This window comes from Populus alba, chromosome 18 (assembly GCF_005239225.2).
Source record: "Populus alba chromosome 18, ASM523922v2, whole genome shotgun sequence".
NCBI lineage: Eukaryota > Viridiplantae > Streptophyta > Magnoliopsida > Malpighiales > Salicaceae > Populus > Populus alba.
This window is the reverse complement of record NC_133301.1, coordinates 11027490-11049852: the sequence shown is the minus strand read 5'-3', so window position 1 is coordinate 11049852 and position 22363 is coordinate 11027490. Positions and strand designations below refer to the sequence as shown.

The following is a 22363-nucleotide window of genomic DNA, read 5'->3' as shown; positions in this document are numbered from 1 at the left end:
TTCATTTCACTCGATTCAATATTCATCATCACAACTCATTATTTTACATATATTACCTAGATCCCCCGAGTGATTTTGGTACTCAAAATTCATACCAATATCTATTGTATTCACCAATTTATTTCAATATCATAATTTATGTTTTACATCAACTATAACTTCATTGATTCATTTCTATAATTTTAGCTTGGAGTTTTCATCAACTACGATTGTTTATTCATTTTAATAGTTATCATTTCATGTCTTATGTCATTATACATTCATAAATCTATTTCAATAATCATAATTTGGGATTTACATCGAATATATTCAATAACCCATTTCAATATTTAAGATTTATACATTACATATGCTGGGTATTGTACATGAACAATGTACTCATCAATTTTATGTGATAATTTTTGTTTATGTTTTACATCATCCACATTCACCAATTCTTCTCATTACTTGTAACTTGTGCCTTTGAATATTTTTAGCCCTTTCCATCTTGAGCAATACAAGTTTAAATTAAAAGTTATTGCCATAAATGTATTTTTTTTTATTATAGCATTTTTTTCACCTCAAATGCATATTTTATATGATATCATTACTCGCCCTTAAAGCATGATTCATTTGATATTGTTTTCCCGCCATAAAGGTATAATTCATTTGATACCATTCCCCTCCCTATAGACATATTTCATTTAATATCATTTTCCCTCTCTAAAGGCATCATTTCCCGCCTTGAAGGCATAATTCATTTGATATCATTCCTCTTTCCAAACACATTGAACAATCTATACAATAGTCCATTGGTGTCGTTGATTTATCTACTTTTATTATTTTCAGGTTCCACTGTTGTGGTCGATTATAATTTATATGTTGATTATTGTCATTATGATCGTTCACATTACATGTTGGTCATTGCCATTGTGGTTGATCACAGTTATTTACAAGTTTTGTTGTTCCAGCCGATGACGATTAAATTCAGGTTACCGTCATTGCGGTTGAACATAATTTTCTACTACTAGTTTCGCTGTTATAATCATTCATAATTTTATGTTTTCTTATCATTTTGATGCGTTGATGTAAAAAATAATTTTTTAAAAATAAAATAAAAAAATTATTTTGATGCATTTCCCAACAAAAAATACTTTGAAAAGCAATCACTGCCACACTATCAAATACTCCAACCCATAAACATTAAAAATCAAACAATCCCATAAAATTTCACATTTACAACCTTTTCCCAAACACATTTGCAATATGTAAATCATGTATAAAATCCACTACTCTACAACAATTTACATTCCTCAAATCAATTTTATTCTTTTCCGACCTTTTTACTTTTATTGCATCAAGTTTATATCAATTTAAATCATCCATCATTACTTCTCCATTATTTCTAGTTTTTCTATTTACAACCTTGCTTGAAAATACACTAAGAAAACCAATTTCATAAATAATAGTAACCATTACTCTCTCAAACATTATTAATTCAGTAATACATACAAATAAATCACAATTCATAAAAAAATATTAATAATTTATTTAGATTTCTTAGGACTCATTCATGGTCAGCCCCAAGATCTTTTTCTTCCCCTAATCTATCTCAATTTTTACCACAACCAATCATTACATATTCATTAACTAAAAACACCATAATCAGGCATTTTCTCAAATTAAATTTCAAAAATCCTAAATCAATGTGCACTACAAATTCAAATATAATTAAATACAATAACAAAATTCATCTCAAATTATCATTCTCATAAGTCATAACAATACACATTAATCACATACAATTTATAAACATTCAGATCAATTAAACCAATCTCCCTTTTCTTTTTAATTTGGCTGGCCCTTAACTCCCCATGACACCAAGTTTTTCTCTTTTCATCTCTCTATAATTTCACATTTATCACAGCTCATTTTACACCAAGTAACTCATTTAAAACCAATTTTGCAAATTTTCTTAATTTTTGACTAAGAACCCTAACTTGAAAGATATGGGAATTTCATTTAAAATTGCTTAAAATCTTAATCAATAATAAAACTCATAGTAAAGTATACATTAATAATCAATTTTGGTGTCAAAACAACTTCCTTGCAAGCTTTAGCTTCCAACTCCTTTCTTCTTCAATTCATTTGTTTCTTTTTCTCTATAGCCGAAACTACATCTCTCTCGTCTCTTCCCAATCAAATTTGCGGCCTCCAAGGTAGTTTCTTTCTTAATGTCCTCTCATTTTCCATCTCACTGGCCAATTTCCCAAAGAAAAACTAAGAACAAGGAGAAAAAGAAATAAGGTAAGGTCTCTCCCCCTTTAATTCCAACTGCCCGTAAGTTTATGAAGGGGGGAAAAAGAATTTTTTATCTTATTTACAATTTTACCATTACGTACTAATGATCGATGTGTTATTTTATGGTATTTTCTCGGTAAATTTATATGGACTTCCTAAACACTGAATGATGTGAGATTCTAACTTAAAATAGAACAATATGTTAGGTGATTTTTTTTGAGAAATTCCAGCCTTATCCAATGATTAAATTAAAAGTTATGCTTGATAGTGTAAAATTGAATAATTTTACATTTATGTCTGAATTTGCTTATTCAACATTTCTTGAATTATATTATTTTTCATATCGTTTATTTACTTGAATCGTTAAGATTTTCAAAAAAATTTATTGAAAACTTTCATTTTTTTAATTAAAAGTTGCGCGATTGTATATGTGGTCTATAACGACAATTATAGTTAGTTTTGATTTACCATCTTTTAATTGAGGATTACCCTTGCAACACCGTTTTACTGATTTTCTGGACCGGGCTTTACACATATATTGTCGGACCCGTACAAAAAATTATCAATTTAATAATATGATTTAATTTTTCTATTATCACATATTGAATGTGTGTAATAAAACCTGAATTTACTGTGAATAAAATAATACTGGAAACTCTTAAAAGTCTGAGAAAGGAAACTGAAGAGGAATTCAACAAGATGGGAGTTGATTATTATTATTTTATTACCCACACTAGAGGTCTTCGAGACAGAGGGCTAGAAAAGTGAAAGATTAATACCACCAGTAACTTAATTTATCAGGTTTTGAATTTTTTTTTTTAATAATTATGAGTTTGAGTTTTTTTAAAACTACTGAAAATTTACCATGGTTGTTAATTTCAAGACCTGTATAATTAGTTAAAATATATGTAAATAGGGCCCGTATAACTAGTCAAAGTATATATAAACTGACCCGAACACTTATTTTAATAAAAAAAAGAAAAGTGGAAAGATTAGGATCATAACACCTCTTCAAAATCAAACATCAAAGATCAAAATTTAATATTATTTTGGCAGCAAGCAAGCACAGTCAAGAAATACATTTATAATAATAATAATAATAATAATAATAGTAAAATGGGTAGAATTTAGTCACCTACACTTGTTAAAGAAATACTAAAATGCACGACTGCCAGCCATCAAAGCTGACAAAATCCGTAAGGTGCTTGGGGGCCAAGAAAAGGAGGGACGTGGGAATATGATACGCGAGAACTGACTTTTCCCGGGCCAATCATTTTGGTTCTTTTCATGGAGATAATTTAGGTTTCTCAAATTTTAACTATATTTTTTAATTTTTTTATACATTTAACCCTTGTCATGGTTGCATTTGTGTGATGGGCAAGTAAGCATGTTTTCGGCACATTTTCTTTCTCCTTTTGAAGAATAAAATTTTTTTATTAGTCTGTTTATTTTTATATTTTTAAAATATATTTTTTTAAAAATTATTATTTTTTATTTTTTTCTTACTTCCAATTAATATATATTTTTAAATCATTTTAATATATTAATATTAAAAATATTTTTTTAAAAATAAAAAATATTATTTTAATATATTTTGAATATAAAATATTTTAAAAAATAATTGTAATGAAACTTCTTCAAATTAACATTAAATGGGCCTTAAGAGAAAAGCTTTTGTTTGGGAATAGGTATGATTGTTTTTTTAAATAATTTTTATTTAAAAATATATTAAAATAATATTTTGTTAAAAAAATTATTTTTGATATTAGTATATTAAAATTATTTAAAATCATAAAAAAATTAATTTAAAATATATATATAAAATTAAAAATTTTAAAACAGTGTTTTAAAAAAGTCCTTGTCTTGTCTCGCGTTGTGCTTATTCTGCTGAAACCCCCTTCAAGGCCTTTTATAAAAGCCCTAGCTAGCGTTATTTTTACTACCATAATAACAATTACGCACCAGCAACAGTCAGTAGTCGCCTTCCAAACACCTCCCCTGCATTTCCCTCTCCCTCTCTCAAACACCTGAACTGCGTGTGTTACTGATTCAACAATGGAGGAGACCGACGCTTCTGCTCCCGCTGAGAAAACCACAAGCAAGAAGTAAGTCTCTCGCTATGTGTCTCATTAATTTGTTATTGCTTAAAATTAATTTGTTACGTGGATTTGATTGTGGTTTGTGTATGTCAACATTGTTGTAGTGCGCTGAAGAAGGAATTGAAGAATAAGAAGAAAGAGGAAGAGAGACGCCTTAAAGAGGAAGATAAAGCTAGACAGGTCTCCTTCCTTTTCTTTTCATTTCCTTTTAATGCTATCTTTATTCCTTTTCTTTTTAGGTTTTAAATTATGACTAAATCACAGCCTGTTTGGAAACTATGGAATTGTGGAGCGTTGATTTCAATTCTAAGTTACTTACTCAATTCTCATGTTTGGAAACCATCAATGACAAGGGATGAATTCTCGACTAGTTATAAGGGAAAGGTGGCATTTTGCAGTCTTCAAGATTTCTTTCCTTCTAAGATGCTTCAGAGTAGACTTGTAACAGTGAAAAAATCTTGATGAAAAAGTTTTGCTTTCAATGCATGCGGGTTTTTGTGTGCGTGTGTGTTTGTCAATGGAGATGACCTATATTTTTATTCACCAAATCTTTTTATTATTGCCTGCTCATATCTAGATGAAATTGGCTTGCTATATTTACTAGGAATAGTAAATGAATGGCAAGAGAACAATTGTAGACCAATTGATTGTGGATTGTGTGTGTTATTCTCATGTTTTCCATGCCGTCGCAAATCACATCCAAAGGGGTGCGATTTGCTTGATAATTGAACCTCATAAACTTTTATCCCAAAGCACCCCTTTTCTTTCTCTGAGATTTTCTACTCTATTCTTGAGCTTTCTTTGTTTTTTCTCTCTCTCTTGGGTTCCCGCACACTGATCAGAAATTTTGTTCTCTTCAGCCTTCACAGCTGTTCTTCATCTAATATGCTCCTCTTATTGCCTAAGGAATTTTCCTTTACAATCATATAAAACAAAAAAGTTATCTTCCCTTTTGTTTTAATTTGAACATTTATGATTATTTATGTTAAGTGCATTTCTGTTTATTGTGTCTTTTAATAATGTTACTCCATTTTGAAGGCTGCTGCCAAGGCCAGCAACCAGGTTCAGAAATCTGCAGCGGCAGCTGATGATGAAGATATGGACCCCACGGTATAACTTTTTTATTCTTGTTTTATCTTGTCTGCACTTGATGAGTACAAAAAACAGAAGTTTTGTTAAGGTTTGCTTTTTTGTTTTGATTTATGTTAACAGCAATACTATGAGAATAGGTTGAAATATCTCGATGCTCAGAAGGCAGAAGGGAAAAATATGTACCCTCACAAGTTTTTAGTTACGCTGACCATCCCTGAATATATTGACCAGTATGGGGGGTTAAGCAATGGAGAGCATCTTGAGGATGTTTCTGTGTCTTTGGCTGGTAAGGAACCTTTATTCTATTGTTTTATGTAATTGGATGTTTTCATGTTCCATTTTGTTGAACTTTAGTTTTTTTTTCTACCAGGTCGAATAATGAGCAAACGATCTTCCTCTTCAAAGCTGTTCTTTTATGATCTGCATGGTCTTGGTACTAAGGTCCAGGTGATGGCTGATGCAAGGTATATTAGATGTTGTCCATATGTTCATCACTTCAAACTTGTTTATGCTCAGTTTGTTGCATTTCATCCTGGTCATGGGCAACAAATCCTTCATTTTGGATTCCTTTGTTGAAAGCGATAAAACATATTCCATTTTTTGTTGTTCAATCCAACAACTTATTATGTAACAGCGACTATTTTCATCTTTAAGAGCACCTTCACCTTTTGAAACTCACATTCTCTATGTTAATTTTAGCTGCTTTATGTGGATAGTGCTAAGTTAGAAGTTAACAATATGATTTCGTTTACTTAGATGGATCATTGTGATCTTCCTTATGCTTTATAATTATATTTATATTCCAGTAGTTTATATGCATGCTCATATCAATTGATTGATTGATTAAATTATCTAATTTCTCCCCTTCTCCTTCCAGATATATTGGATTGATTTGTTGCATGCTATTGTGTCTCCCAACCCCATTCTTCCTTTCTACTCCTTTCCTTGCTTCTTTTATCATTCAAATGGATAATTTTTCATTTCTGTAATTTCAGCAAGTCAGGCCTTGATGAAGGGGAGTTTTCTAAGCTCCACTCAAGTGTGAAGCGTGGTGATATTGTTGGTGTCACCGGATTTCCAGGTTTGGTGTGGTACAAGTGTTGGTTAATAAGCTTAACTTTTGAATTTATCTTATATTTTTAACTAATAATATGTTCTACAAAGAAATAACTAAACAAGAGTCTTAGCTCACCTTCAATATTTGTACTATCAAACAAAATATTTCATTCCCAATTCTTTTCTTTGCCCTGACCTAATTGCAACTGAAGGCCACCAATAACTATTGAACTTTGTATCGAGGTGTTCATAGGAGATGCAAATCTCCGTAGCAACAAATATTGTATTGAAAACTTGGGGTGATTGATTTTCTCTGAGATTGAGTAATCATGAGTTCAACTTGTGTTGAACTGGACCTCATTTGTTGTACATAATGTTTAAGCCCTCTCCCTCCAATTCTGTGTGTGCATGTGCATGCGTGCATGTGCTCATGTATCCATGAATATGCATACTTGTAGAAAGCATAGAATTAGTTGAGAAAAGTATGTAAGACCCAGTTTGGAGAAATTACTTGTCAACTTCCATGATGGCCATGCTCACAAGACTGGACTGCTGTTTGAAGCATATCTCTATATTCTGTGCTGGCTAAAAAGTGCAACTTGTGTATAGTGAAGTGAGAATGGAGAGCTACACTTATATTCTCCAGGACATATTTTTGAAACATTTGAGATATTGATGTTAAAGAATTCTAGGTGAATTTTATAACAATTGAACTGATCAATATCTCCGTTTTATAGAAGTGTAATAAAAAGTTCTCTCTGTATGTGGCAAGTATACCCTTGTTGTCTGCATGCTTGCACATGGGCATTCATTTGTATTTTTCTATCAATGTGTCAGCAGAATAATTAAAGACATGATCCAACCAAACAAGACTTGAGAGGAAGCATCTTTTTTATTTTTTCCTGTTTGGACTATTTTGATTATTATGTTGAGGCATTTGCAAAAATATTGCTCCCTTCTGTTTTATTCAAAGTCAGATTGAACGAGTAATTTTTACTGGAGGCATCTTGCTATGGATGCTATGCTATACTGTAATCTTGTCATTTTTTTTCTCAATCTTAAATATAGATTATGCTAGGAATTCATCCTTTCAATTATGTTAGTTTTTCCTTTTTTTATTTGTTACCTATTTCTTTTTTCTAATTCAGGAAAAACCAAAAGGGGAGAGTTGAGCATCTTTCCAACATCTTTTACGGTTTTATCTCATTGTCTGCACATGATGCCAAGGCAGAAAGCTGGCCCTGGCTCGGATGCTTGTGTGAAGGTTAGAAACTTTTATTGTTACTCTGTTGCTTCAGGCTGAAATTATATTATGATGGAATTGTGTCCTTGTTCTACAGAAATCTGAGGTTTGGGCCCCGGGAACGGTCAGGAACCCTGAGGCATATATTTTAAAAGATCAGGTATTTAGCCAAAAGAAATCAAGTCTGTTTGAAAGATCAGGTCTCTTTTCTTCTCAATTCTTTGTTAACTCTTTTTTTGGATGGACGACTTTCTAAACAAGACCAGTTTGCTGTGCTTGTCAATTACATTTACTATTTGAGTGGTTGAATTAGTTTTGTTGTCTGTGTTACTGTCAGAGTGGATGAATTTGCCTAGAAAGGATAATGGATGAAGCTGACCTTCTGGCTAAGATTTTTAGCTAGATATAGTTGAATTAGCCTTACTAGTAATGATGTTAGCTAAGTTGCATGACTTGCTGTCTTGTAATGCTTGAACAGCGGAATACCAACTCAAAATAGTCATGCAATTGAAACTATGATAGTGTTTTCTTTTGTGAATAATGCAATAAAACCATTATATTATCTTTGAGCTGCGTGACTGTTGAACTTGTAAATTTTGTGTCTTGATTCTATTCTCTGTTGACTTAGAATGATACTTGGGGAAACTGATAAGATCATGCTTTCCATTCTTTCTAGCACAAGAATAGCCTCCATGATGGGTCTCTGACAATTTCCATTGTCCCTTTGGAGCAGTCATTTATGTGTTTTATTGTTTTGTTATAGGAAACACGTTATCGCCAACGATATCTAGATCTAATGTTGAATTTGGAGGTTCGACAAATATTCAAGACCAGATCTAAAATCATTAAATATGTAAAGAGCTTTCTTGACAATCTTGATTTCTTGGAGGTCAGTCATCTATTTTGCTGTTCTGCAAGCCTCTACCTGTAATGCTTTCCTCATATGTAACTATTTATTTCTTGCTGATTTTTTCAACTTTTGTGCTCAGGTTGAAACACCAATGATGAATATGATTGCTGGTGGCGCTGCTGCCCGTCCATTTGTAACCCATCATAATGACCTGAACATGAAACTGTACATGCGCATTGCACCCGAACTCTTTCTTAAAGAGTTAGTTGTTGGTGGACTCGACCGTGTTTATGAAATAGGAAAACAATTTAGGAATGAGGGTATTGATTTGACACATAATCCAGAGTTCACAACTTGTGAGTTCTATATGGCTTATGCTGATTACAATGACCTGATGGAACTCACTGAGAAAATGTTGAGCGGTAAGAGTGAATATTTGGGAGCTGCAAAATTTGTTTTTACATTGTTTTTATTTTTTAAATTTTACTGAAATACTTGTATTTTTAAAATAGGCATGGTCAAGGAACTTACAGGTGGCTACAAAATTAAATACCATGCCAATGGGCTTGACAAGGATCCAATTGAGATTGACTTTACACCTCCTTTTAGGTCTGTCAGATATTGTTGATTTTCTTCTATAGGATAGTTTTAACTTTTGACTTTATTCGTGGATGATTGAATTCACAGTTTTTTAACTGTTGCAGACGAATTGACATGATTGAGGAGTTGGAGAAGATGGCCAACCTCAGTATACCAAAGGACCTTTCAAGTGATGAAGCTACCAAATATCTTGTAGCTGCATGTGAGAGGTTTGAGGTCAAGTGCCCCCCTCCTCAAACGACAACTCGTTTGCTGGATAAAGTAATTCTTCTTCCCCATCTCTTTGTTTAGTCGACTGTTGTAAAATTGTATGGCGTTGAATGAGAAAAAGGATCTCTCCTTGTATCCTTGTGTGTGTACCATAGAGAGACCCTTTCACTATCAAGTAGATGAGTCAGCCTTGTGCATGAAACAAGGTCTATGGTCCGCTGAGAAAATCTTTAATCATGAAAGGAAAAATTAGAAAGTATTTCATTCAATTTGTTTTCTCATTTTTTTTTCATGTGTTCTGCATTTGTTGGGAATTAATGGTGGGAATTTCTATGGTTTGGGGTTTTGAACACCAAAATCTAACAGAAGCCTTTGATACCCATTTACACATAATTCATTGTTTGAAACAAAATTACACTTCGATGCATACTTTTTACATATAGAGATGAAGTAATTACTGATAATGGAGCGTGCTGTACTGATTTTGAGATAATGGAGTGTGCTGTACTGATTTTGAGTTAATTTTTAGGTCAAAAGCTGAGTTGTTTTAAGCATTAAAAAAGGACCAAGCAACTGTTCAAGGTTCATGTTATTGTAATTTTTCTGTCTGCAGCTGGTGGGACATTTTCTGGAAGAGACTTGTGTAAACCCTGCCTTCATCATTAACCATCCTGAGATTATGAGTCCTTTGGCAAAGTGGCATAGATCGAAACCAGGCTTGACTGAACGCTTTGAATTGTTTGTCAACAAGCATGAGGTATTTTTCTCAATTGCATCATTCATACTTTTCGTTCCTCTTCAATTCATCTACTACTTATACTTCGATTTGCGCCTCTTATATTGTTTGATACTCTGTGACTGCTCAGCTTTGCAATGCATACACTGAATTGAATGACCCTGTGGTACAACGTGAACGATTTGAATCGCAACTCAAGGTAACCCACATCATTTTGCAGTTTGCAATGTCAGTCTAATGACTGGAAATTATACCTGAAAACAAATTGTTTCCAAATTTCAGGATCGACAATCAGGTGATGATGAAGCAATGGCTTTGGATGAAACGTTTTGTACCGCTCTTGAATATGGATTGCCTCCTACTGGTGGATGGGGATTGGGTATTGATCGGTTAGCTATGTTGTTAACTGATTCACAGAATATAAAGGTTTGTGCCAAATCAGCTCTTCATATTTTATTTTATTTGCGTGTCCACATGTTTGCTTGCCAATGCTGCTACACTCGCTACCATTTCAGCACAGGGTTTTAATTTTCATCTATCACTCATATTTCTGCTTGCTTTTTGGGGGCAGGAGGTACTTCTCTTCCCTGCTATGAAGCCTCAGGATGAACCTTCTGCTAAAGGTACTTGTCATCCTGACTCCTGAATCCTACTAATGCTTTCTTTAAATCCTCTTGCATTGCACCTCCCCTTTCTTCTCACAATCATAGGATATTTTGGCTGTATTTAGCTATATGCGACTGCATTCTTATTTGTTGTAATCACCCTAAGCACTTACAGGGATAGAGGTTACACAAAAAGATGCATAGTTCAATCCACTTGTAGACTAGAGATGCATGTTTCACCAACACAGTTTTACTTGGTGGTTCAATCCACTTGTAGACTAGAGATACATGTTTCACCAACACAGTTTTACTTGGTGCTTGTCATTTGCCATTTAATACTTGTTTTTTTGTTACTGCAGCTACTTCGGCTGTCTGAAATTCTGAGATCTGGAGCATGAACCTTCGGTAAGTTATAGAGTTGGCTGTGTTGTCAAGTACAGGATCCCCCCCCCCCCCCCGGACTGATAAATATTTGAAATTTATGTGTGGTCTCTTAACGTAGAAGGGCTTGAAATGGTATCCGATGAGTTCATTAAATATATAAGATGTGCTTTTGTTACAGTTCTTGACTATGAGTTGCATCATTTCGAGATTGATTTTTTTTAGTTTTATTATTATAAAAAAACATTCACTTTGTCTTGTGTCGTGTTATGATCTTGTTAAATATGTTTGAGAGTGTGACTGCGATTGTTTTTCAAAGTGTTTTTTATTCATAAATAAATTAAAATAATATTTTTTTTATTTTTTAAAAATTATTTTTGATATCAGTGCATCAAAATGATAAAAAAATATTAATTTTAAGTGAAAAACAAATTTTAAAAATTTTTGAGAGCACGGTGTTTATATGATAAACAGTGAATCACCTCAAAACTACTTTTTTTCAGCTTTCACATCTTTGAATCTTTCTTTTTTTAACGTAGAAGGGCTTGAAATGGTATCCGATGAGTTCATTAAGCTAGAAACACATAGCAAATTATCTTAGATTGTATAGTGTATGTGTGTGTGAGTGAGAGAGAGAGAGAGAGAGTTTTTTAATTGAAAAAAATAGTAAATTACCCACTAAATATCAGCTATGCAATTTGCTTTTACTTACCCAATTTGGATCTCATAAATTTACATTTTTACTTTTAGGAGTAATGTTATTCTTATTGAAATGACCAACAAAAAAAATATCAACCACTGGTTCACATTTGATAAGTGAATTTTATTATTGAATCTTGTAAAGCAATGGATAATATTTTTTTGTTTGTTAATTTGGTAAGAATTTCCTATATGTATTTACAATGGAATTCATAAAAAAGTGTGATTTAATGGTGGCTCATGTCAGTGAGCTCCTACAATTCCTGCACGAAGTAAGGCAATTTATGTATAATTATTAACCTTATAGCTATAATAATGATTTAGACCTGTTTGTTTGCTGGAAAGTAGTTTTCTTTTGGAAAGTGAATTCCGAGAAAGTATTTTTCGATGTTTGGTAGTGTAATGAAAAATAAGCTGGAAAACACTTTCCAGTGTTTAGTTATGTTATGGAAAATGAGCTGGAAAATAACTTATTAACGTTTTATTTTTCTCAAGTTTATTAAAATAATAAGAAACAAATCTTACAAATTAAAAAGTTGAATGAGAATAAAATTGAAATTTTTTTTTTTTATATATAAATTATCTTAAATAAAATAAATAATAATCAAAATAATAGAGATCAAATCTAAAAAATTAAAAAAAATAAAAGATGAAGAAATTAAAATAATAATAATCAACATTTCATAAATTATTTCAAATAAAATAAGTAACAATCAAAAGAATGAGGATCAAATCTGATAGATAAAAATTTTCAATAAAAAAATGATAAGAAAAAAGCAAATAACAATTATAAAAATAAGGATCAAAATTAATATAAAAATAAAATTTTAAGAGATGAAATTGAAAATAAATATTAAAAACAAAATATATATAGCGATCAAAAGTTTGAGGATCAAATTTGATATAATCAGCAAATAATGACATTTCTAAATTTTTCACAACTTCCGGAAAGTGTTTTCCCTCAAATTTTTTAGGAAAACACTTTCCTGAAAACCAAGCCAAATTTTTCTTTTACTGGAAAGTGTTTTCCATTGACCAACTTTTCTAATGGCAAACAAACATAAGAAAGTTTGGAAAGTGATTTCTCGGAAACCACTTTCCGGAAAATAAACACAGCTAAAGGGAAAACACTTTTATGAAAACCAAACCAAATTTTTCATTGACTAAAATTGACTGGAAAGTATTTTCCGTTGACCGGAAAATGTTCTCCGTTTACCAGAAAATATTTTCCGTTGACCGGAAAGTATTTTTCGTTGACCAACTTTTCTAATGACAAACAAACACAGGAAAGTTTGGAAACTAGTTTCCGGAAATCAGTTTCCAAGAAAACAAACGAGGCCTTAATTATATATTTTAATGATAACATAAATATTGATAATAAAATATTGATTTTATATATGTATATTATATTAATTACTCATTATGTATTCCATAAAACTAAGAATATGTTAATATACTACATGTAACATAATTGTAACTGCAACCCTCCCTCCACACACACACCACACACATAGAGACATGTTTAAAACATTCAAGAAATCATCAAATAAATAAGGAAAGGATTGATGAAGGTCAAGAACGAAAAACAAATTATAATACTTGAAACCATTTGAGATTTCATAGAGATTTTTTAGTGAATCTGATTAGTGAAAAGTTAAATATTTAGGCTTTGATAAAGATTTAGTCTTGTAAAAGGTGAGGACTTAAGCGTGAAGAAGACGATAGAATGATAATAATAGAAGCTAAAAACCCTTAACTGGAGAAGTGAAGTAGGATAAAAATGTTGAAACAATATTGAATATTTATGTATCTCTCTTTTCTCATCTCCTTATCATTTCTTTTTGCTTGCTTTGTGATTGTATGGAAAGGTTTTTGTTATCAGGTTTGAAAGCTGTGATAGTTTAAACTTGGTTTTTAAAAAAACCTAATTTAAATATTATAAATTTAATCACTGTTATTATATTATAAAATAAATAATATTGATATAAAATATTTTTTATTATTCCATTAAACTATATATAATTTTATCATGTGTAAAATCTGTCCAACAAAAACTATATTTTCCATGGTTTCTGTAAATGATACGTCATCAAGCGATTTTCTTCTAACTTTTCAAATAAAACACAATTAAAAATAAAAATAAAAATAATTTTTTTTTAACTGAGTTAAATGAGGTTCAATGCATTTAGTTTTGGACCGGATCCAGTTTGGCCGAAATAGTGGAGAGTGAGTTCATTGTTCACGCCAACAGTAAAATCACACTTCACTGATCTGATCTTGTTTACTGAAAATGTTTGCAGGTTTGCAGAAAACAAATGAAAATTGCTTTTCATAAATCTGTATTTTTTTAATCTAGGTGGATCTTTTAAACACAATAAACCATATTTGAGATTATCAAATAGATTGCGCTTGCAATTTTGCTTGAAACACAGACGTAAACTCTTTAATAAACAGCCTCTGAAGACTTAAAAGGGCTGCTTATTGAGAGGTGCGTAGTGAATTATTCCGAAAACCCAACTTCTTTTCTCGAGCCTCAATATTTCTCTCTACGCCCAGGTCTGGTGCTATATGGGCTAAAGCTTTTGAACCTTTCAGTTTTCATGTCCATGTTCTTCTTGTAATAGAAGTTTAACTATAGGCCTTACAAAAAAAAAAAAAAGGCCTTCCCAGTGGACACAGAGCCAAATTTTCAAAGAAAAAATTTCGAAATATATTCTCATATCAAATTATCAAAAAGATTATAAAACACTGAAAAAAATATATAATTCAAAGAAAAAAATTAATTTTTTTCTTACATGTGGCCCCGCAGCTAAAACAAAAAACAGGCAGTAAGTCTTATAAGAGAAATAAAAGTAGCCCCTCCAGTTATCGGGGGCAGCTAAGAAATCCGAGAATAATTTTAAGATTTTGTCTGATAAACTCTTGCGGCTATACATGGAGTGATTTTAGGGCAACGTTCTAAACGAGAGCACATTTGGTATCTTGAGCAGTCCAAAGACTGTCTTTAGTGGGGTTTGGTAAGAAAATCCACAAATTTTGGACAAAATAATAGTAAATCAAATGCGCATGATCCATGATTTGAAACCAATGACTGTTATTTTGTACCTCTTTAGACTCACCAGCAGTGTTACTCCGGCAACCACCTGATTTATTAAAGCACTAGATAACTTTATGATGTGGATGGTGATGTCGAGTGAGAAATTCTGTAAGTTATTTATTGGGTTTATTTAAAAAAAAAAGAGAAATAAAAAGAGAAAATAAAAAATAAAACCTAAGATTCACAAATAAAATAAAATAATAAAGAATATTTTCATCTAAAATTTCAAACACCGAGAGCTACGCACATCATAAAAAACAATGGTGCTCCGATTCTCTATTCAAATTGTGAATTCCATTTTAGAACCAAATCCCATTCCATCATTCCCTCCAAGATCCCAAGTCCTCTCTTTCGCAACAAGAAGAACAAGAACCTCAAGCACCAAAACCTCAAATCGAACCACAAGTTGCAAAGCCGCAAAACAAGCAGCAAGTCTTTCAATTTCAAATAAAAGAAGAGATTTTGAATCATGGGTTTTTCACTTCTTGATCTAAATTTTACCTTTATTTTGTTTCCGGCAGGGACAGAGCAAAGAATTTTAGTTTATTGGAGTCAAATTAGAGAAAGAAAAAAATCATAGAAGCGGTCAATTTTTTTTTCATTCTTAAAAAGAAAAATCTAATTTATTAAAGGAGGTGGCCCGAAAAGATTTCTTTCCTTGCAGGGCCTCTGTCCTTGTTAGCCCCTCTTCCTTCGAGATCAAAACTTATAGATGCTTCAATTCGCCAACAGTTGGATTAGCTAAAAAAACCTAAATTTCTAACTTAATGTTAAAGGACACAAATAGTAAAAAACAACTCTTAATTAAAAAAACATCATGTGAATTTTGATAAACCAACCAAACTTATGATGTAAGTCATGCATACCATCAAATTCAATAATTTTTTTATCCCGTAGATTATTTTTCATACACAATTTTTTTTAAAAAAAAAAAAACCATGAAAGACATGTAAGTCTATATAAGATAGTAAAGACAAATCATTGTTAACAACGAGTGAAATTATGTTTTTTTTTTTAATTAAGAAAAAAAAATGCATAAAATAGCTAAAGTAATGTGGCTTAATTCATTGAAGTTGTGATTTAGGTTATATAATTAATTGGGTTCAATATTTTTTTTTTAAAATTCATATATAACTTAAACATATTAAAAAAAAAGGGTTGAAAAGAAGCCCAGTAGTGCACCCTAGGCCTTTGAAAGGAAAATCATAAATGTGTGGGCCTTTATGCCTAAGCTCGTGTACAAAGTTGTTATTTTTTTTATTTAAATAAGTAAACGACCTATCACCCGCCCTAATGTTTTTTGAAACAAATGACAGACGACATGTTATATACCAACTCAGACTCTTATTAGAAAATCAAGGCTATGATTTTTTTTACTCAAAAAACTCATTTCAACCCAAAAACTCTTTATAAATACTCTTAAAATATCAAGAAACCAACATAAACAGTCCAAACTACAAAATCAAATTGAATAAAATATCTCATCCTAGACCTAGATTTGGTTTTTTAGGCTTACAATAACTATCAAAAGACTCCATTTACCTGATGGAACCTATTGACACCAATGTTAATCATTTTTGTGATCGAAATAGGTGTCAATGACAAACCTTTTCTTTCTATGCTAGAATTCAGGGAGCTCTCTTTACTGAAAATGATGAAAATAAAGTTTGACATTAAAATTGAATTTTTAAAAACTTAAGGGATTGATCACCTATTAAGTTAAAAAAAAAATAGGGGACCAAACTAAAATTTATGGATGAAATTAGAATTTGCCACCTATTTTGCCTGTATTTTTCACTTTGATCCTTTGTTTTTTAATTTCACCCTCTTTTAAAAAAAAATAGCTTGCTATTAATTTAGGTCTAAAAGAGTTCAATTGTATAAAATAAAAGATTGAGGATCAAATTAAAAATTTTAAAAAATTATTATTTTAATCTACAATGATGTATAAAAGAATGAATATAATAAAACAACTGCCCCTTTTACTTTCTTTTAATGTAGTTACTTAATTACATCATTGTTTTCTAACCTTTGTCCCTTCCTACAATGGATGTATCATGCTTTTTGAGTGGCCTTTTTAGTGCACATGTAGTCACTTAATTACATCAATTTTTTAATCCTTTTATACTTTTGTCCCTTCCCAAAAATGGAGGTATATATCATGCTTTTTGATTCCCCCTCCCCCGTTTTTTTTTTTTTTGGTAGAGGATCATGCAAGCAATTTTGTTAGGAGCAGCAAGATAGCAACATGTAACTGGTCCAAGACTAGGTGTTTTAAATGCATGAGGCTTCCCTTTTCATTTATTGTTAAAGATAAAACAGGGAGTGTGTCCCAAAGGAGTGGACATCTGACATCAAAAGCGTGCTCATTTTGATGCCTTGCTCTAACACCTTCTATCTTTTCTTGTTATTATTTTATCATGCTAATCGACTTGTTTAATGCCATTTTCTCATACATTATATTAAATTCGTTTTCGATATAATTCAAATAAGCTCTGTCTAGATTAATTCAAATGAATATATTATAAGATGGATAATTTATAAGAAATTTCTTACAAATTAATGCGTGGGGATGTTTAGACATCCTTTTCCCAACAAACACGCATAATGCAAAATCTTGATGGATAGCTCAATTAATCAGGTTTTGAATTTGTTTTTTAATTATTATAAGTTTGAGTATTCTCAATGTCACTAAAAAACTTATATAATCATTAATTTTAAAATTCATAAGATTATTCAAAAAAAAATATATAAATTATCAAAACATCCATATTAATTAAAAAAAAAAACATAACTCAACGCAGAAAACCTCATTGAAAACATAACTCATAGGATATGACCATAACCAAACAAAAAGCGAAAACATCCTGTGGACATGGAGCCATAACCAACCAGGTAGCTAGATGGGTATCGACTGGTTGCAAAATTATGGCCATCAAATGAGAAAAACAGAAGAAACTTGATCAATGACAAAGACAGGCAACGTGTAATAAAACCACTTGGCTAGTGGATCTTGTGCACTTTCCATATTCTCCATTATTTAAAGCCATTGCAGCGCCTGCTGATTCAAAGCATCCGACCAAATACCATTTCTCCAGAAAGCCTTTACACTGCATTAAAGTCTAAAGGCCATATAGATATTGCTGAAGAACAAGTGTAGCTATGGCTTTTTTTCTCGCACCTGTATCATTTCATCCTTGAAACAAGCCACGCTCATTTTCAAGAATCTGTATGATGAGAAAGGAGTAAAAACAAACTGCACCACCCAGAATAAAGCACTGGTGGACACAAATTGGTGGGTATAATCACTTGTAATCTCAAAGGAGATGCTTAGTTTCTCTAGTGGCAATAATTCGCAGTCTTTTCTCTTTAGTCTATTCTGATGGTCATTTTTGTTTATATCCTCCTCTCTTTTCTTTTCTTTTTCTATTTAATATTAGGAGAGGAAGCTTTCTTTGCTAGTGCCAAAACAATCAGGTGGGACAAATGGGATGGGGCTCTGGCGAGAATATTAATTTATATATATATATAGAAAAGTTTTCCCTAAAAAATAAAATCGTCATGAGTTGAAAGATGCTGGTCCATCACGCACTACTAAAAAATATAGTAATTAGCAACGGACCATTCCGTTGCAAATAAAACTAAAATCCGTTGCTAAAATAATTTAGCAACGGAATCAGCAACGGCAAATATCGGATGCAGATTTGTCGTTGCTGATTTTTTAGCAACGGATTTATCCGTTGCTGATTTCATAGCAACGGATAATCCGTTGCTGATTGACAAAATCAGCAACGGATTTTCCGTTGCTGATTGAATAATTATTTACAATCAGCAACGGATAATCCGTTGCTGATATTGTATCAGCAACGGATTTTCCGTTGCTGATTGAATTATTATTTACAATCAGCAACGGAAAATCCGTTGCTGACTATATTATTTTTATTAAATTAATTTTTTTTATTTATTAAAATGAATTTTAATTTGTTTAATTAATTATTTATGGATAGTTTAAAAGTTGTAGAATATAACCAACATAAATTAATATTAAAATAATTGTATCACTAATAAAAAATGGAATAAAAATAATATTCATATTATAAAAATTTAGTTAAACTTGCATTAATACAAATAAATTGAAATACAATAAAAAGAAACAACAAAAGATACAATAAAAAGAATCCATCTGCCGTTCCACGATACCGTTCTTCACGATCACTGCTGTGCCCATCTCTCCCCCTCCTGCTTTCATCCCTAGCATCATCTTTATGGCCTTTTCTGTCCCTACCTCGGTCATCTCTCTCACTCCCACGACTCCCTAGACCTATCACTCCGGGAACTCCCAGTATAAGTAGCACAATCCTTCAATTGAGAGGGAAAAATTAGACACCATATACAGTATATACTCTTACAAACCACAAAATCTCATAAAAATAATTGCTAAATACCAAAGAAATGTTTAGTGTAAAAGGCACAATAATTGAAGGCATCAAGGTATAATCCCCTGCCACCCTAGTCCCCTGATTTCTACTAAACTATGTTTGTGGGAAAACATTGATTACAGAGAGCCAGTAAGCACATGGAAGTGAAAATAACAGCAGTAATTCTGTTATGGCAGAAACTTATCCCTTCAAATTCTTAGAGTAGAACCGTTTATTCAAAACACCTAAAACAGACCAAGGAGTCAGAAGTTACATGTTATGGAATCAAGAAGTCAATAGCTTCTTAGTAGGTTTGTTCAACATATCCAGTCCTACATAGAGATGTTAGCATCATGAACCTCAGAAGTTACATTTTGTCTCAATAGAATTCAAGGACAGTTTCATTGTTAAAATTCTACAAGGATCAACAAAATATCACACTATTAATAGATTAGAACTTTTTTCCTATTTCTCATTGTTGTTCTGTACTTTTACTAAGCAAAGCTGAAGTAAAAAAATCACTTTCTTGGAAATGCATTAGTGAGTACCGAAATATCAACAACAAGATAAAGAAGGAATGCAAAATTGTTTCCTTTGTTCTTCATACAGGTACATATATATCATTGAAGAAACATACATGGATAGAAGCTAAGCATAAAAATAAAAACAATATGAATTAATTAGTGGTTCTAAATTCTGATTTAATAAAAGTGTTTCAATTAGCATTTCTTGCTATGTCATTCAAATTTTGATTTTAATAAATCTATTCAGTAATTTTAAAAAAAATAACAATAAAATCCATAATTTATAATGAATTGAAAAAATAAGAAGATGGTGGCACCTTGTAACTCCTTGGGTGAACCATTCTCCAGAAGTTTCAAGGGTCTCATTGTTTGGTGCTTTCTGCTTTCATTGACCCAATGTTCATTGGCTACTGCTACTTCTAATAAGACTGGATCACTTACTATGCTTATATTCTTGTGCATCACGCTAAGCATCCTTAGGCTGGAGTATCTTTAATGCATTACTAAGTACATATCCTTTTCTCATGATAAGAAGACACCATGGGATCACCTCCTCTGTGCATTCTATCTATATCTCAGAGCCGTTCAATCAATGATCCCCAGCTCGAATTCATTTCCTTGACAAAAAATCAGTAGAAGCTAAGATCGAAAAAATCATGACATAACTCAACACCACCACTATATTGCCCTATGGACTAACGGATAACATGTCTTGCGAATCAACATTATACCTGTTTGTCTATGCATGACCGGCAATAGGAGGATTATATTAGGGAAGCAGGAACAAGCCTATAAGCAGGAACAAAAATTCTTTGTATATATACTGCCTGTAAGCAGGAACTGCCAGTTTATTAGAAATGGTTTCAAAGTGATGATCAATACGAAAATATGATCAATAAGAAATGGTTTCAAAGGAACAAGCCCATATGTCAATGCATTCCTGTAAACTTTGCAACAAAATATGAAACCTGTATTTACCTGGCAATTTTGACAATGCTCATAAAGGGAATGGATATATATGGAGAAGGACATATTTGAGACTGGTTTTCTTGCTGTGTGGTAAGAATCACCCCAAGTTCATTTCTGTGCCATGAACGAGCAACCATCAGAGGAGTCCACCTTGAACCAAACAAAAGAAAACCAGAGGTAAGTCAACACAATGATATGGTTTATCTCACCAGAGTCCATACAATAATGGGGCAAATGGACATCCAACAGTACAGAACATTTGCTAAAATTTAACTGTAAGTTTAATTGCAACAGAGAAACAAATAATTCCTAAAATTAATTACCTCTCCATCTGGCAAGGAGAAGGCATGGTACCTCGACCCAGCTGGGCAAGGGACTGCTATTGAAGAATAAGAACTCTTCAGGTCTAAAAAAAAGATGGAATACCCGAAAAAGGCAAAGGCCGATCTACGGTAAACCATTCGCCCCGTTACTGCTTGACTGACTTTAGGCTCTTCTCTTTGCTTTGTTAGAATGCCCTCTTACTGCTCATGAAGGAGCTCATAACCTGACACTATTCAATCCAATTGCCTTTCTTACCTTTGCTTTAGCATTCCCAGAGGACGGATTGAAGGTGGCAGGGGAACGGAAACCAAGAAAGAAGAATTGTCAATTCAGGATTACTCTTCTGTGAAGCTAGCCGCACCTTCTATTGATGGCTCACCAAAAGAGAAAGAACAAGGTGAAAGCATAGCTTGATGAGATCCGGGATGAGGAAGCCGTTAATCGTCGAGAGAGTGGCTTCTTTCTCCTCCCCCTTCTGTCTCCCATGCCTGCCTAAGGTGAGGGCGGGCCGCCCTCTTTTCCAAGAGAAATGTTAGGGACAAAGGAAGATCAGATCGAGGAAGAGAGAGTGCTAAGTTAATTGTTTTTCTACTGTTATGGATGTTACTATCAGGGGACGAAGGGGATGAAGAAATTCACTGCAAGTTAATTAGCATTTTCTGGGTTTTTTATTTATTGCTCTGTTTACGTTTCTGAAGGGGAGAGAGTATGTAAGTTTAGGATCACTAATTAACGGTTGAGATTGTAAAAGTAAAATTCCTTATCAACGGTCCATGTAATTTTAATTTTATATTAAAATTTAAATATTTATTTTTTCAATCAGCAACGGATAGTCCGTTGCAAATTTTATCTTGTCTTTAGCAACGGATTTTCCGTTGCTAAAATCTGTTACTAATATTAAAAAAATAATAAATATGTAATCCGTTGCAAATCCATTGCTGAATTTAGCAACGGAATTATCCGTTGCTAAAATCAGATGCTAATAGTCCCTTTTTTTAGTAGTGACGTTGCGGGTTCCAAAAGGAGGAGGAAAAGAGAGAGGCCATTTGCCAAGCCTTTCATGCCCTAATCTTGTATGTACTTGTATCTGAATGAACCAATGCACACCAAACTTTGGAAAATTATCCATTCATGCTTTACTTGCATGTTTGGCAATGAAGTAAACCTATTTTGTTTTTGT

General features: G+C 32.2%; 1 protein-coding gene and 1 long non-coding RNA gene across 4 annotated transcripts; one reads left to right on the top strand and one right to left on the bottom strand.

The window, feature by feature from the left end:
• Positions 1–4214: 4214 nt before the first annotated feature.
• LOC118051584 (lysine--tRNA ligase, cytoplasmic) lies at positions 4215–17338 on the top strand. 3 transcript variants are annotated; one of them, XM_073406061.1, is made up of 17 exons: positions 4215–4385; positions 4484–4559; positions 5418–5489; positions 5592–5757; positions 5842–5935; positions 6467–6552; positions 7676–7791; positions 7868–7930; positions 8534–8659; positions 8760–9042; positions 9133–9229; positions 9325–9481; positions 10044–10187; positions 10297–10365; positions 10449–10592; positions 10738–10789; positions 17154–17338. In XM_073406061.1, the coding sequence occupies exons 1-17, from the start codon at positions 4336–4338 to the stop codon at positions 17321–17323; spliced, it is 1965 nt and encodes a 654-aa protein (XP_073262162.1). In that variant the 5' UTR covers positions 4215–4335; the 3' UTR covers positions 17324–17338. The 3 variants fall into 3 exon arrangements, with proteins under 3 accessions (XP_073262162.1, XP_034918145.1, XP_034918144.1); XM_035062254.2 differs by lacking the exon at positions 17154–17338 and adding an exon at positions 11131–11410 and having other exon boundaries at positions 4216–4385; XM_035062253.2 differs by lacking the exon at positions 17154–17338 and having other exon boundaries at positions 4216–4385; positions 10738–11123.
• Positions 17339–19020: 1682 nt separating this feature from the next.
• LOC118051586 (uncharacterized) lies at positions 19021–21906 on the bottom strand. Its single transcript, XR_004688061.2, has 5 exons — positions 21183–21906; positions 20869–21009; positions 20622–20717; positions 20208–20507; positions 19021–19307 (listed from the first exon to the last, which is right to left on the bottom strand). It is a non-coding gene; the product is annotated as an uncharacterized lncRNA (long non-coding RNA).
• Between the last annotated feature and the right edge of the window lie 457 nt (positions 21907–22363).